A 13752-nucleotide genomic window follows, 5' to 3' on the forward strand; every position below is an offset into this window, starting at 1 on the left:
AAGTCAGGCGAGTTGCCATAGTGATCAGTAGCAGCCCTGTCACCATAGTGATGGTTTGCATTGATGGGTCCTTACAATAAAAATGCGTGCTCTCAGGCTGAAAACACCCGGGCTCTTTATCATTGGTGCATGTTCGTTTCTTCTCTTTACACAATCTGCACGCACACACACACAAAATGAGTGTGTCAAATCAAATGTACTACCACTGGTGTTCAGTTTTTTAATTCTGTTATTTTCTTTTACATATAAGCATAGATCTCTGTGCATATTCCCGAGTACTTAGTTACATACTATATACACATAGCCATATGTGTATATATTCATATGTACATTCACATATATATGCTTTCCACATAAAACTGACTGGTAAGGACACGCTCATGAACATATAAGCAGGCACCAGACATAATTATATATATATGCAAAACACTATATATAATTATTGCTGTATTATATATAAATGTAATTCTAGATGACAATGCACATGTGAATCCTACTTGTCACTGGATGTTTCCAGACTAGCCCATGCAAATTTATTCATGCTTTTGTTGACTATCTCTTAAAAGTGACTTCATATCTACTACACATCAATGCTGTTAACCACTTTTTAACTTTTGAATGTTCCTGTCAGTTCTAGTCTCTTACTACTATAACAAAGACTGCAATTAACAAAGTTGGAACTTAAGTTATTTCATGTGTGTAGAATAAACCCATCCTGTTTCAATAAAGTGACTGGTCAAGGAATACGTATATAATTTAAGATTTAATCAGTATTATCCAATTTTCCTCTATAGAACCTTTATCAATGACATTCCTCTGGCCAATACACAGGTGTCTGGTTCTCCAGATCACACCAGACTGTGATTTCAACAATGTAAGCCTTTGATAAATTGAAGGAACACAATTAGAACTCTATGGAACTTTAGTAAGCAGTAGTATTCATGTTTTACACTTTCTTATCTTTAAAATTATGTGTACTTTGTTTTCTCTGTAGTGCCTACTCATATTTTGGGTTTTTTTTTTGTCATTATATTAGTCACTTATTTGATCATTTTATATTGTTAATCATGTTTAAAAAAGATCTTCCTTTCTATAGTTTGATGTATTTCTCCTGGTCTTGTAAAATTTATGGTGTTTTTTTAAATATTTATTTATTTCCTTTTGTTACCTTTGTTGTTTTATTGTCGTAGTTATTTTTTAAGCTTTATTTATTTATTTTCCCTTTTGTTGCCCTTGTTGTTTAACACTGTTGTGGTTATTGATGTCATTGTTGTTGGATAGGATAGAGAGAAATGGAGAGAGGTGGGGAAGACAGAGAGGGGGAGAGAAAGACACCTGCAGACCTGCTTCACTGCTTGTGAAGTGACTCCCCTGCAGGTGGGGAACCGGGGGCTCGAACCAGGATCCTTAACGCTGGCCCTTGTGCTTTGTGCCACCTGTGCTCAACCCACTGCGCTACCACCCAACTCCGTTTTTTTTTTTTTTTAATAAAGGTGTGTTTTGTGTGTGTGTGTATGTGTGTTTATACCTGCAGGGAATCATGTCAACAATCTTGTGGCCAAGGGCAACTCAGTTAGTGGCTCTGTGCCTCAGTTTCCCCACTGTTATAAGGGAATAACAAAGGTACTCAGTTCAGACGTTGAAAACAATTAAATGTGATAATATATCTTAGACAAGAACTCAGCATTAAGCTCCTTGCAGTTGCTAGCTACTGTCAAAGCACAAAAAGACATTTAAACTACTAGCTTAAAAGATACAAAAATTATCCTATGCTGTTTCTGCATATTTCTAGCTGCATATTTATATTTAAAATTTGGATGGAACTGGAAGTTACATTGGTATAAACTCCTACGTGTGGATCTCATGATCTCATGCATTAAATGTTTAAGTGATTCCTGAATTTACCCAAACACTTGTATTAAATAATGTTTTCATTTTGTTCTAATCTACAGCATAAGTTCAATTTATAGATATGTGCTCCTTTTAATATACATATTATGTATATTTAATATACAATCTCAACACCAGTATCTCATTCTCCATAACATTGACCTAAGATACACTTTACAGCTAGATAGAGTTCAGTGCCCAGTTCTTGTTTTTATTCTAAAATGTGCAGATTCTATTGTTTTTTTTAAATTCCTATGAATAGCCATATGTTTTATTTATGTAATTAAGCTTATGATATACCCTACTTGTAATTAGTCTGCCTCAAGTTTCTTAAAAAAAACACCCTGACTGAGTGCTTTCAACAGCAAATAGTTGCATTCTACAATGCCTCCTAATTCCAGAAGCTGAAAATCCAAGGTCAGAGAGGCAGCATGGTACCTACTGGTCCTCTTACTAGTGTGTAACCAGCCACCTTCTAGCTGTATCTCCCTATTGTAGAATTCTCTCTCTTCTCTCCCTCTCTCTCTCTCTCTCCTCCTTATAAAGGAACTGATATTTATTATTAGTTATTTTAGTTATTTTAGTGAAAGAAATGATAAAGAAACAGAAGAGACTAGAGCACTGTTCAGCTCTGGCTTGTAGTGGTGCTGGAGAATCAATCTGGGATCTCTGAGTCCCAGGCTTGAAAGTCTTTTGCATCATCATTATGCTGTTTCTCCAGCTACAATGATCCTTCCTTTGTCTTAAAGAACAAACCATGTTCAGAGTGGAACCACTCAATGGCCCTATAAAATCAAGCAAATCCAGGACTTTAGCTCTGTCTCATCTCTGTCCCCTGCAGTTCAAACTGACATTGTTCCTGCTGGCATGTCTGGTGTGATCCATGTTTATATGCAAACTAACGTACTGATCAAACGGTGCATCTGCTACAGCTTAGCTGTCATCTCTTAAGACATTGCTTTCTTATTTTTGGTAATGTGGACAAACTGAGAATTTTCCAAGTCTTTTATGTTCTGTTTTTTTTTTTTCCAGGTAACAGTACTGTTCTCACTTCTTTCTTATCATACTTTATTTAGTATGGGGGGGGAGTGTTGGAGGGTGAGATCTCACTGCAACTTCCACACTTTGTTTAGAAGTGTTCTCAGCTAGGGAGGCAGGTGGTAGCGCAGGTTAAGTGCATGTGGCGCAAAGCGCAAGGACCAGTGTGAGGATCCCGGTTCGTGCACCCAGTTCCCCACCTACAGGGGAGTCGCTTCACAAGAGGTGAAGCAGGTCTGCAGGTGTCTATCTTTCTCTCCCCCTCTCTTGTATTCCCCTCTTCTCTTCATTTCTCTCTGTCCAATCCAACAACGACGACATCAATGATAACTACAACAATAAAACAAGGGCAACAAAAGGGAATAAATATTTTTTTAAAAGTTATCAGCTAAAGATATAATTTCATCTCCCACGACTTTCTACAAAATCCTACCAATATGAAACAATTCAATCAGGTTATTTGACATTTTTCTCCATTAGAGATTCCATTTTATCTGGTGTCCAGTAACCTTCCTTCTTTCTGAGACCTCACCAGAATTATCATTTTTTAACCATCCTAATTTTACCAGCTGCATTTGTCTCTCTACCTACCAAATTCACACAAGGTTTGCTTTGTATCAGTGATGGGGACAGAAGTGTTCTGAGACTTCTGTAATCATCACTCCAAGTTCTTTCTCAGCAATATTAAGTTCTCTAGCATTCACCCAAGACCACCTCCAAGTGCTAGTACTAGTCCCCAAACTACTGGAGTATTTTTAGGTAATTGTGGTGATACTATTTCTCTTACTCAGTTCAGCCCAATAGCCTGGTATAACCACAGGCAAACCGAGCAGTTAAAAAAAAACAACAACAGTGATTTCCTCACTGTTCTGCAAGCTGGCAATCCAAGCTGAAGTAATCAGCATGGTTGGGCCCTCGAGGAGAGCAAGGAGGAGGGTCACCCTTCTTGTGTCCTCATTTGCAAAAATAGAGGTTCTCTCTCTCTTCACTATTAATATAAGCACTAATCTCATTTCTGAGGACTCTATGCTCATGACCAAAATAACTCCTTCCTAGTTAGTCTCTACCTCTTAATACCATCACATTGGGAATTAGGCCATTAACATGTAAATCAGGGGTACAGAAACCCATACTAATACTTTATTAGGATTTTTCCAGATACTATTAGGATTTTCCAGATACATAAAAGAGCTGACATATTATCAATGTGACTCCTTATCAAAATTCCTTGATATATATATATGTGCCTTTCCTATAAAATTTAAGTGTTCAAATGTTTCCTTTTGTAGCTATTTCTGGAATTAAATTTATTTCTATGCAGTCTATATCATTTCTATAAGATACAGGTCTCTACCTTGTCTATGCTTGTGTGACATAGGAAATTTGATATATTATTTTTAGGAACTTACTTTTGTGCACATTTAAAGATTATTTTAGATTTCTAACATGCTGTATATTATTTACTCACTAAATGTCCAATTAAAAGAACAATAAGTTCTAGGGATCGAATAGATACAGAGTGATCTCATAGCCAAATAAATTTGTTGGAATTATTATGTCCAGTTTTCTGGTTGTGTAAGCAATTACATTGACTGTTATGTCAAAATAATACTAAGTGCTATTAAAGAAGGGATTGGCTTGTTTTTGCCTGATATTACATGATTATTTTGGCTTGTTATAAAAGATGAAATGCTCAAAGGCATTTTTACTGATGTTTACTACCATTTGTTTTTTAAATGTTTTGTATCATTCATAAATCTATAATTATCTGGATGTATATATACATATATTCACATATAAAAACCTTGGCTAACTTTAGTATAATTTCTGTCAGAAAATGGAATATTACTCAACAATAAAAATGAAATCAATTGGGGGAGATAGTATAATGCTTATGCAAAGACTATCACAAGAGGCTCCAAATTCCCAGGCTCAATCTTTGACACAGTGTTGTAGTAGGAACAAAAAAGAAAGAAGGAGGGAAGGAAGGAAGGAAGGAAGAAATGAAGGAAGGAAGGAAGGGAGGGAGGGAGATTTATGTCATTTGTGACATGAATGAAATGTGAGTGTGTTATGGTGAAATAAGTTAGATGGAAAAAAAAGAAATGTAAATTACTGTGTTCTCACTTCAATGGGGAATTTAAAATGCTGACCTGATAAAAAGCAAAACTAGTGGGTTCTTTCAATTTGTTTATTTTTGTTTTCTTTGATAGGACAGAGATAAATTGAGAGGGGTAGGGAGATAGAGAGGGAGAAACACCTGCAGACCTGCTTCACTGCTCATGAAGCTCCCTGCCCCACCCCAGTTTACAGGCTGGGGGCTTGAGCCCTGGCCCTTATACATACATGTGTGCTCAGTTGGGTGCACCACCTTCTGGCTCTGGTTGGGGGATTCTAGGGGTAGAGGCTCACAGGAGTGGTGGAAGGATGTGTCAAAGCAGTCAACTTGGACTTAAATATCCAATTAAAAGAACAATAAATTCCAGGGATCGATGGATAACAAAGTGATCTCAAAGCTAACAATAACATATTCCATCTTTGAAAGGGTGCTAAGTAGATTTAATCAAAATATTCTCATAAAGAAAAAAATTAATTAACTGCATAATCATATGTTTGTGTGTGTGTGTTTACTACCATTACTGTGGCATTTTTCAATATATTTGGCTTGTTGAAAAAGCTATGATATATTTTTCAGTTTCTCTATGCAAAAATGTCATGACTGTGCCGACAAACCAATAATACACAGATCGAATTGTGTATACCCTGAGCATACTCAATTATGTCAGTAAATCCAGTAAAAAATCTAAGTGAATCACCTTCCTACTTTTTTTAAATTTCTGAATTATGTAGAATAGCACTGAGACTATTCTTAAAATGCCTTATGAAAAACTTCACTATTGGTAAAATACATATTGTGAATGAATATTATTGATATGTTAACTAACAGTCTATATTTAGTGTAATCTGTGGTCAATGTTTGATAAGTTATATATCCACCTAGAAAACTCATTTCTTTCAGCTACTTCAATTAAATGGCATCTTTATATTTTAAAAATACATTACTTGTTGTGAATTCCTATTGTTTTTATTTATATTGATCTTCTGAATCTAAACAATGAAGATTCTCTTTTATATTGCTTTCAAAATCAGATCAGCTAGTCTCTTAATATTTTTCTCTATAATGCAATTTCTACTTTCATGTTTATATTACTACACATGTGAATACAGCTTTAAATTCAACATAAATAAAAAATTTCTATTATGTACTAGACACATTGAACAAGAATTCAGTTTGATTCAGGGGAAAACATGTTTGTAAGATTATTTATCTTCTTATTTTTTAATAATTTTTATTTATAAAATGGCAAATGTAGCTTCTCACATTGTATTCTTTTTAATGGAATACAACCCATTCTCTCTCGATATTTTATTCTCCTAAGCTGCCTTTTGTTTGTTAATGTCACTTAATAATTTGGCACCAATATTCATAACATATTGATATTTATTGTCATATGTATATATACGGGGAATATTTCTCCTCCCTCCAAAATGGTTTATATAGCATTGCAAATGTGTTTAGAGGTGTTAGCGAATTATTAGGACAAATGTCTTCTTTTTTTTGTCAAGGATACTAAATACGTTACTGGAAACTTAATTTTTCCATTAGTTATCAATTTGATTTGACTTTGCATCCATGACTGATGTTTGGAAATGTCAATCATGTTAAAATTGTAATTTAGTATATATTGTTAACTCCTTTGCCTCGGCATAACAGTCACATTCCATTTCTTTAGGTTTTTATCTCCAATTTTTTACTGGTCATTTCATATTTAGTTTAAATGAAATTTTTTTAAATTTTTCTATCCTAGTAAAAAAAAAAAAAGCTGTTGATTTCCCCCCCAAAATAGTAAGCTTTTATATTTCCAGTTTCTGTTTTAAGTTTTGCCTCCACGTTTCATGATCCTTTTCATTCATGTATATGTCCCTGTTGTGATTTTTCTAGCAATAAAAGATTTGTAGAACTACTGATGCAATTTGCTTTTCTGGACCAGAACCCTTATTTAAAATGAAAAGTTTTTACTCTGTGTACAGACTCATATTTTTCAGACAATGCTTTCTTTACTGATTGATTTTATGCCCCTTTTAAAATTACACTGCATTCATCCTTCTCTCAGTTTGTATTTTTGGTGCTTGGGAGTGAGCCTTGTGTTCCCTACTTGTCAAGCATACGTTCTCCCACTGCCCGTTCATCAAATGATTTTTAAGAGAGATACTTAAAAGCTTTTGCATGATAATGGTTTCTGTTATTCTAAAGTCGAGGGAAAAAATATTGACTGGACTATTAATTTTTAATAGACATTTTTATTGTGGTTAATACATAGACGATCATTTTTGTTAGTGTTCCATCAACACCAGAAAATGTGATATACTCTATTTCCACGGCTAAAATTCTGATTTGGATCAATTTATTTCTCTGCACGAATACAGGTATTATTTTCCAAACATCCCCTTTCTCTTTCCCACCTTAAATCCCTTCTACACAGTTTGCAGTTTAGCATTTGCTGTGGAAATAGAAACACCACCTTGGACTATTGACATAAGTGCTAAATACTAAGCACATAGGTAGCTGAGAGACTGGCAATAATTAATTCACTGGAATTTGCTAAATGAACTTGTGAGCACAAAGGACGCAGTGTTTTCCGTATCTCCCAGACAAAGCAGGAGAGGTAAACGATTAGTCTAGCTATAAGTCTGTAAACACATGCAGGACAAGCAAATCATACCTGCTTAACACAGGCTTTTTTTTTCTTCTTTTCTTCTGGTGGTTAGAATGATACCTATGAGCTGAGACTAGGACTCTGTGAGTCTTTGTGGAGGACAAACACACACACTTTCACACATGCTTACACACACACACACACACACACACACGCACACGCACACGCACACACACACACACGCACACACACACACACCCAGAGCAACCTTTGTGTGAAGGGATCCTTTGTTCCTGACTGACTGGGGTCGCCCAGCTTTCTCTGAGAGGAAGGTCTTTGAGAAACACCACATTGTTTCTGCTCTCTGAGCTCTTTCTGAATAAGCGGTTAAGAAACCCCAGTTTTTAGAAACAACATCTCATTCTTTATTTTCCTCATCTAGGCCTTGACAAATAACCCATATATTCTATTTGCTTCATTCTCACCAGTTTAAAGCACCCTTTTAATTTTACTGAATGCTTTCTTACGGAAAAAAAATACTCTATTTTTTTTTTTTAAATCATGAACATAGAAATAATGTGGCCCTTCCTAAAAACATCATAAAGTCATGTTAATACAAGCTCCAAAGAGTCCCAAAGAGTAATAGTAATTCTAATGCAAGTACTGCTCAGATACACACACACACACACACACACACACACACACACCCTTTTACACATGGCATTCTACTTTAAAATCTTGTGTTACCACAGGGGCTTTGGCACTCTGGGCTGACCTTATCCAATAAAGAGACAAAGACAGAGAGACAGAGGGAGAGAGGGAAAACACTAAAGCACTGAAGCATCCTTCAGTATGGTAGGAGTCAGGCTTGAACGGGGTCATGTGCATAACAAAGCAGACACCCACCCTGATTGAGCTATCTCGATGCACGTATATATGTATCACTTTTAAAAAAAACAAACACCACCTGTGTTTCACGTTCTTTGTCTATAGTCAAATCAATTTTCACACAAACTACAAAAAAAAAATCACTACTACTGTACCCTTTTCTCAGGTGAAAAAACTGAGGCAAAGAAATTTAAGTGACTCTACGGCTAGTTTAAAGCTGAGTCAGAATCCTAATTATCCTTTACCTGTTGTACAAGCTATTTATCTCTTGCCAGATGTGATGATATTACACAGTCTGGCATTACTTGAATAAAAAAATGTGATGCTTCACAATAATGTACAGTGTCTATTAGGAGAATTATTGAAGCTATCCAGGACAGGATTAAACTCTCCTACAGAATGTAGTCACTACTCAGAGAAAAACTGTTGAGTCTTTGGTCTCAGCAGCCACTGAGAGTGTCTGTTCTTTGTTGGTCACTGAAATTCTCATCCCCTGCAGCACTGGGCTAGACTTAGGGGTGAGAACACATCTGGTTTCATTTAGAATTGTCTGTCATATGTGCCAGTAATAGTAAGGCATCCTGGCCAACTGACAAGTGGAATCTTTGGATGAGAGAGAGCCAAGAGGAAAGGCAAAGGACAAAGACCTTGGGGAAACAGACTGAGATACTTACCTATACAAGGAGGAATCATTTAAGAAGGAAAAGGCAGTGAGTATTCTGAACAGTAGATCAAGGAAAAATAGACATCAATCCAAGATTTCCATATTCTTTAAGCTTTTTCTATGTCCATCCCTGTCCCAGCTGGCTGAACTACCCATAATTCAAGATGGCATATGTGTTTCTGGAAGCTACAGTCGGCTGATCCATCTGTCTCCAGTAGCACATTCAGGGAGTAGAGGCAGCAATTAAGAGCAATGCTCTGGACATGTAACTCTCAGAGTTCCATTCATTGGTGCACCAACTTACACCTATGGATCATAGTTCTATGAACAAGGAGTTTAAACTCCCTACCTCATTTATCTCACCTGCATGGTAAGAAACAGAGCAAATACAGCAGTCTTCACTCATCTTTGGGGGTCACATTCTAAGACCCCCCCAGTGGATGCCTAAAAGTTCAGTGGAAAGCCCTATACATGCTAAGGTTTTGCTATACATATGTACATTCGATAAAGTTTAATTTATATATCAGAGACAGTAATAGCTCAATGAAATAAACAATGAAACAACAATTCTAATAACAGATCCCAGGAAATGTTAAGTCAACATAGTTACTCTTTTCCAGAATGATCTTATTGTCTATTAATACTTTCAAGTTATGGTTGAATGCCAGTCAAGGAAACTGCAGAATGTGAGAAAGTGGAAAACAAGGGACAGCTGCCTCTCTTACAGTGGGTCTGAGAGTTAAAAAAAAAAAAGTTTTTGAAGGAAGTTTAATAAATAATACAGGCTCTGCAAATTTGCCCTCTCATCAGGAGAGTGGGAAATCTCCTTTGGCTCAGAGACCTGGGCATTCTATAGCTGATGCCTATAGCAACTTGCACTGGTCAATTATGTAAAGTCCTTTACAAAACTGCTATTTAACTTGCTTTCTATTATTATACTGTCAGCACACAGATAATTGTTAATCTTGACCAAGACTGATGATTTTTGACTATAGTTCATAAACCACTCTCATATAATTGCATTATGGTTTTGATTTATGAATTTTCTACACTACTGTTTATTAGATTTTCTTACATATAATGTATCTTCTGAGTCTTGTATTCTGGCTGGTTTTATAATTGCATTGTCTTTTGAGGAGCCCCACTTCTATGTTAAAATTTTTGTGAAAAATCCCTCGTGTGGAAGGTCTTATAGTAACACACAAATACTAATGGCAAAGAGCTGGGTGTTCAAGCACAGAATTGTACTGTTATAAGGAATGATGGCACTAAGCTGCATGAGAACACACATTGCTGTGTTTATAATAGCAAAGTGACTTATTTATGCCACCAAAGGAATGACCAGTGTTTTCTAAGTTTTTAAATATCTGTGTTTATCACACTTGACAAGCATAACACTAATAGCATTAGTCAAATTCATTATCTGTGATTCCTACTGTATATGAAAGAGATATAGAATGATTATTCACACAGTTCTTATGCACACAAGAGGAAAATCCTATTAGCCTTTGACAGTAAGCTTCCAGTTCTGTATTCATTTTGTCACATAATGGTATCTATTATGAGGTATCTCTTTAAATATATTTCAAATACATTAACTTCCATACACATTCACAAGCACATGGACCTATATAATTCTTAAATATATACTTCCAATTATAGATAACTTCACAGCAAGCAAAACACGGTAAAAAAAAAAAAAAAACCATGTAAACATATACACCTGGTTCTGGTCAAGTAAAACACGAAACCACAAGGTAACCACAGTCAAAAAGTGCACTTGAGGGGAATGAGGGAAGAAAACCACAAGGGAACAAGTTAAAAAGTGCACTTGGGATGAGAGAATAAACAGACATGTAAACAACAAAGATGAGCAGCTGGCTGTACCACAAAGGCCCTCAGGGTCCATTTCTTAAGGCTGTAGTAGCAAAAAGCTCCTTGTTCAGTTAAGACTTCTCCCTTCACCCTGCCACATTTATTCTTGAGGGACTTCAAAATGATTGTGGAAATTCTGTAAACACTAGACTAGAACTGAATCACTCCTGTTGAAAACAGAGATGACAAGATAAACCATAAACTGACAGTCAGTCATTGTACCAAGCAATAAGGACTTAAAAAAAAAAAAATCAGCGAAACACCATGATCCTAGAAGGTAGGAAATGGGGATGCGCAGAAAACAAAACCAAAAAACCAGAGATGGATGTGCCAAAGAGATGGTTTCAACGGCCCCTGCAAGTGATGGATGCGTCTATGAACGGAAAACAAGCAATAGCACACCAGACCACATGCCAAAGCAATGCCATGGGTCAAGCCAAAAGATTCTTCCAGCTCATAATGAAGCCAGTCAAACTGATCCTCTGAGCAGGAGGATGGATTATCTCCCCGTGAAAGAAAGCGCTTACACAACAAATTGGCCAGCAGAAGCATGATACACTCTTTGTTATGGCCTTTAAAGGGCGTGTAGCACTCTCCCACCTGCGCAGGCTCAGCGGACTCAGCAGACTCAGCAGGCTCCACAACTGGATCGCTCTGAGAGCTGGAAGCCTCAGCACTCTGCCTCTGAGGTTCCTCCTCTCCCTGGCCCACGGGCTTTGCATGCTTGTAAAAACACTTCTTTCCAAATGGGCAGCAACTACTGCCTAGAGCAAAATACCTGCAGGTCTTGTTGCTCATTGCCTCCTTGTACTGCTCAATCAGCTTCTGTTTCTCATTCTCCTCCTCCACCCAGAACTCACTGGGGATGACAAAGCTGGAGGGCACCCTGCACTGAGGGCAGGACTTGATGATCCTGTTCTCAAACTGTTTGGACGTTCTCCACCTGCGGATACACTTAAGACAGAAGGTGTGGTTGCAGTTGGAGAGGATGCCAAAGCGACAGTCGGTGGATTTGGCTCTCTCAAAGATAATCTCCATGCAGATGCCACACAACTTGTCCATACTACGCTGCACGGCAAATGAGAGTTCCATATCCTTCTCGTGCACTTCAATGCAGGCCTTGATATGGGCCTCCCTCTGCACAGTATCCCCGGGGTGCAAGACCTGCAGCCCACACATATCGCATATGTCTCCGTGGAGATACATGCAGCTCGCCCCACGGAAGCACTGCCCCATGGCAGCATCCCGGCACAGCCGCTCCCCCTGGCCCATGACCGCAGGCGGCCATACAGTCACCAAGCCCTGGGGAGGAGTCTCGGGGAAAGCCAGCACCAGGCGCCCCCAGTAGGGTTGCCCAGGTACAAACTCCACAGCATCCTCCCAGCCTGGTGCACCTGCTCCTCCACCCGCCGCCGCCGCCGCTGCAGCCGCCGCCGCGGGGCCGCCCGCATTGTCTGTCTGGGCTTCAAAGCAGCCCCCGCGCGCCGCCTGGCCAATGGGAAGCGAGGAGGCCGCGCGCGCGGCCAGGGGGGCTTCCGCCACTTCCTGGGCCTGGGGCTCCGAGAGCGCAAGCGCAGCTGTGCCAGGGCCTCGGGCTGCAGCGGCCGGAAGTAGCGCCCGGGTCTGGGCCTCCGCGTGGCCCGCCGGGTCGTGGGAGTAGCGACAATGCTCCCCCTCCTTGCACAGACCATGTTGGAAATACCTACAGAGGACTTGCTTGGTCCAGCTGCCTCCGCTGCGGCCCGGCAGGGGCCGGCGCCCCGCCCCTCCCCCGGAGGCCTGGGCGGGCCTCACACGTGACGGCCGGAAGGGGGTTGGGCCCGGAACCCCCGAGGCCGGGTAGACCCTGCGCACCGGGACGCTGCGCCATGGCAGCACGGGCGCCGCCGCCGCCTCGGCCCCCTCACAGGCCTCGGCTGCCACCTCGTGGGGTACTGTGGGAGCTGCAGGCTCTTCCATTCCTGCCCCTGCTCCCAGGAGTGGCTCAGAAACTTCTCTGGTATCTCCTCCCTCCGGGCTCGAGGCCCGGCTGGCGGGAGCTGGTTCAGGAGGCTCCTCCATGATTGAGTGCGTTTCTATCTCCTTTCCCCCTCGACACTGTCCATACCCTGTTGTTTTACGTTCCTACTTCACGCGCGGGCGCAGCTGTGGCGGACACTTCCGGTGAGCGGACGACGCTAGTCTTCTATCTGGTCCGTCTGGCATGTTGTGTCTCTATGGTTAGAAATCTGAGCCGAGCCTTGGCTGCCTTTGTTCTCCCCAGGCAGCCCGGCGCAAGCCCACCCGCTGCCGCCTTTGTCCCTGCTCCGCTGTGCAGATCAGCCTGTGAGCATGATGCACGGCGTCTCTTGCAGAAAACGGAAATAACAGCTCTTTGAGGTTTTGATATAATCTCTTCCCAGGTCTTTCCGACACGTTTGACCTGATGGCTTTTATTCTATTCAAAAAAATAATCGTGTTTCCTAGAGTTCCTTTTGCCGCCCCCCCCCCCAAATAAAATGACATCTTGTAGTTTCTGAATTTCACATCTGAATTTTAGAAAACTGCGTTTTTACATTTGAGTGGATCCTGATCATTCTTACTCCGTTTAGCCTCCTGACTGCTGGGAACACTTTGCATTTCGTTAGAAAGCACATTGCATATTACTGGAAGCTATTTGCTTTTATTTTTTTTCCCCCC

At 39.7% G+C, this 13752-nt stretch overlaps 1 protein-coding gene across 1 annotated transcript; it reads right to left on the reverse strand.

The window, feature by feature from the left end:
* Nucleotides 1-10671: 10671 nt before the first annotated feature.
* MKRN3 (makorin ring finger protein 3) lies at nucleotides 10672-13412 on the reverse strand. Its single transcript, XM_007530108.2, has one exon. The coding sequence runs from the start codon at nucleotides 13132-13134 to the stop codon at nucleotides 11344-11346; it is 1791 nt and encodes a 596-aa protein (XP_007530170.2). The 5' UTR covers nucleotides 13135-13412; the 3' UTR covers nucleotides 10672-11343.
* Between the last annotated feature and the right edge of the window lie 340 nt (nucleotides 13413-13752).

This window comes from Erinaceus europaeus, chromosome 20 (genome assembly GCF_950295315.1).
Source record: "Erinaceus europaeus chromosome 20, mEriEur2.1, whole genome shotgun sequence".
In the NCBI taxonomy this organism is placed as follows: Eukaryota; Metazoa; Chordata; class Mammalia; order Eulipotyphla; family Erinaceidae; genus Erinaceus; species Erinaceus europaeus.

What these genes read in the sequence shown, in the direction of transcription:
- MKRN3 (XM_007530108.2), bottom strand. Translation starts at nt 13,134, where the DNA reads ATGGAGGAGCCTCCTGAACCAGCTCCCGCCAGCCGGGCCTCGAGCCCG.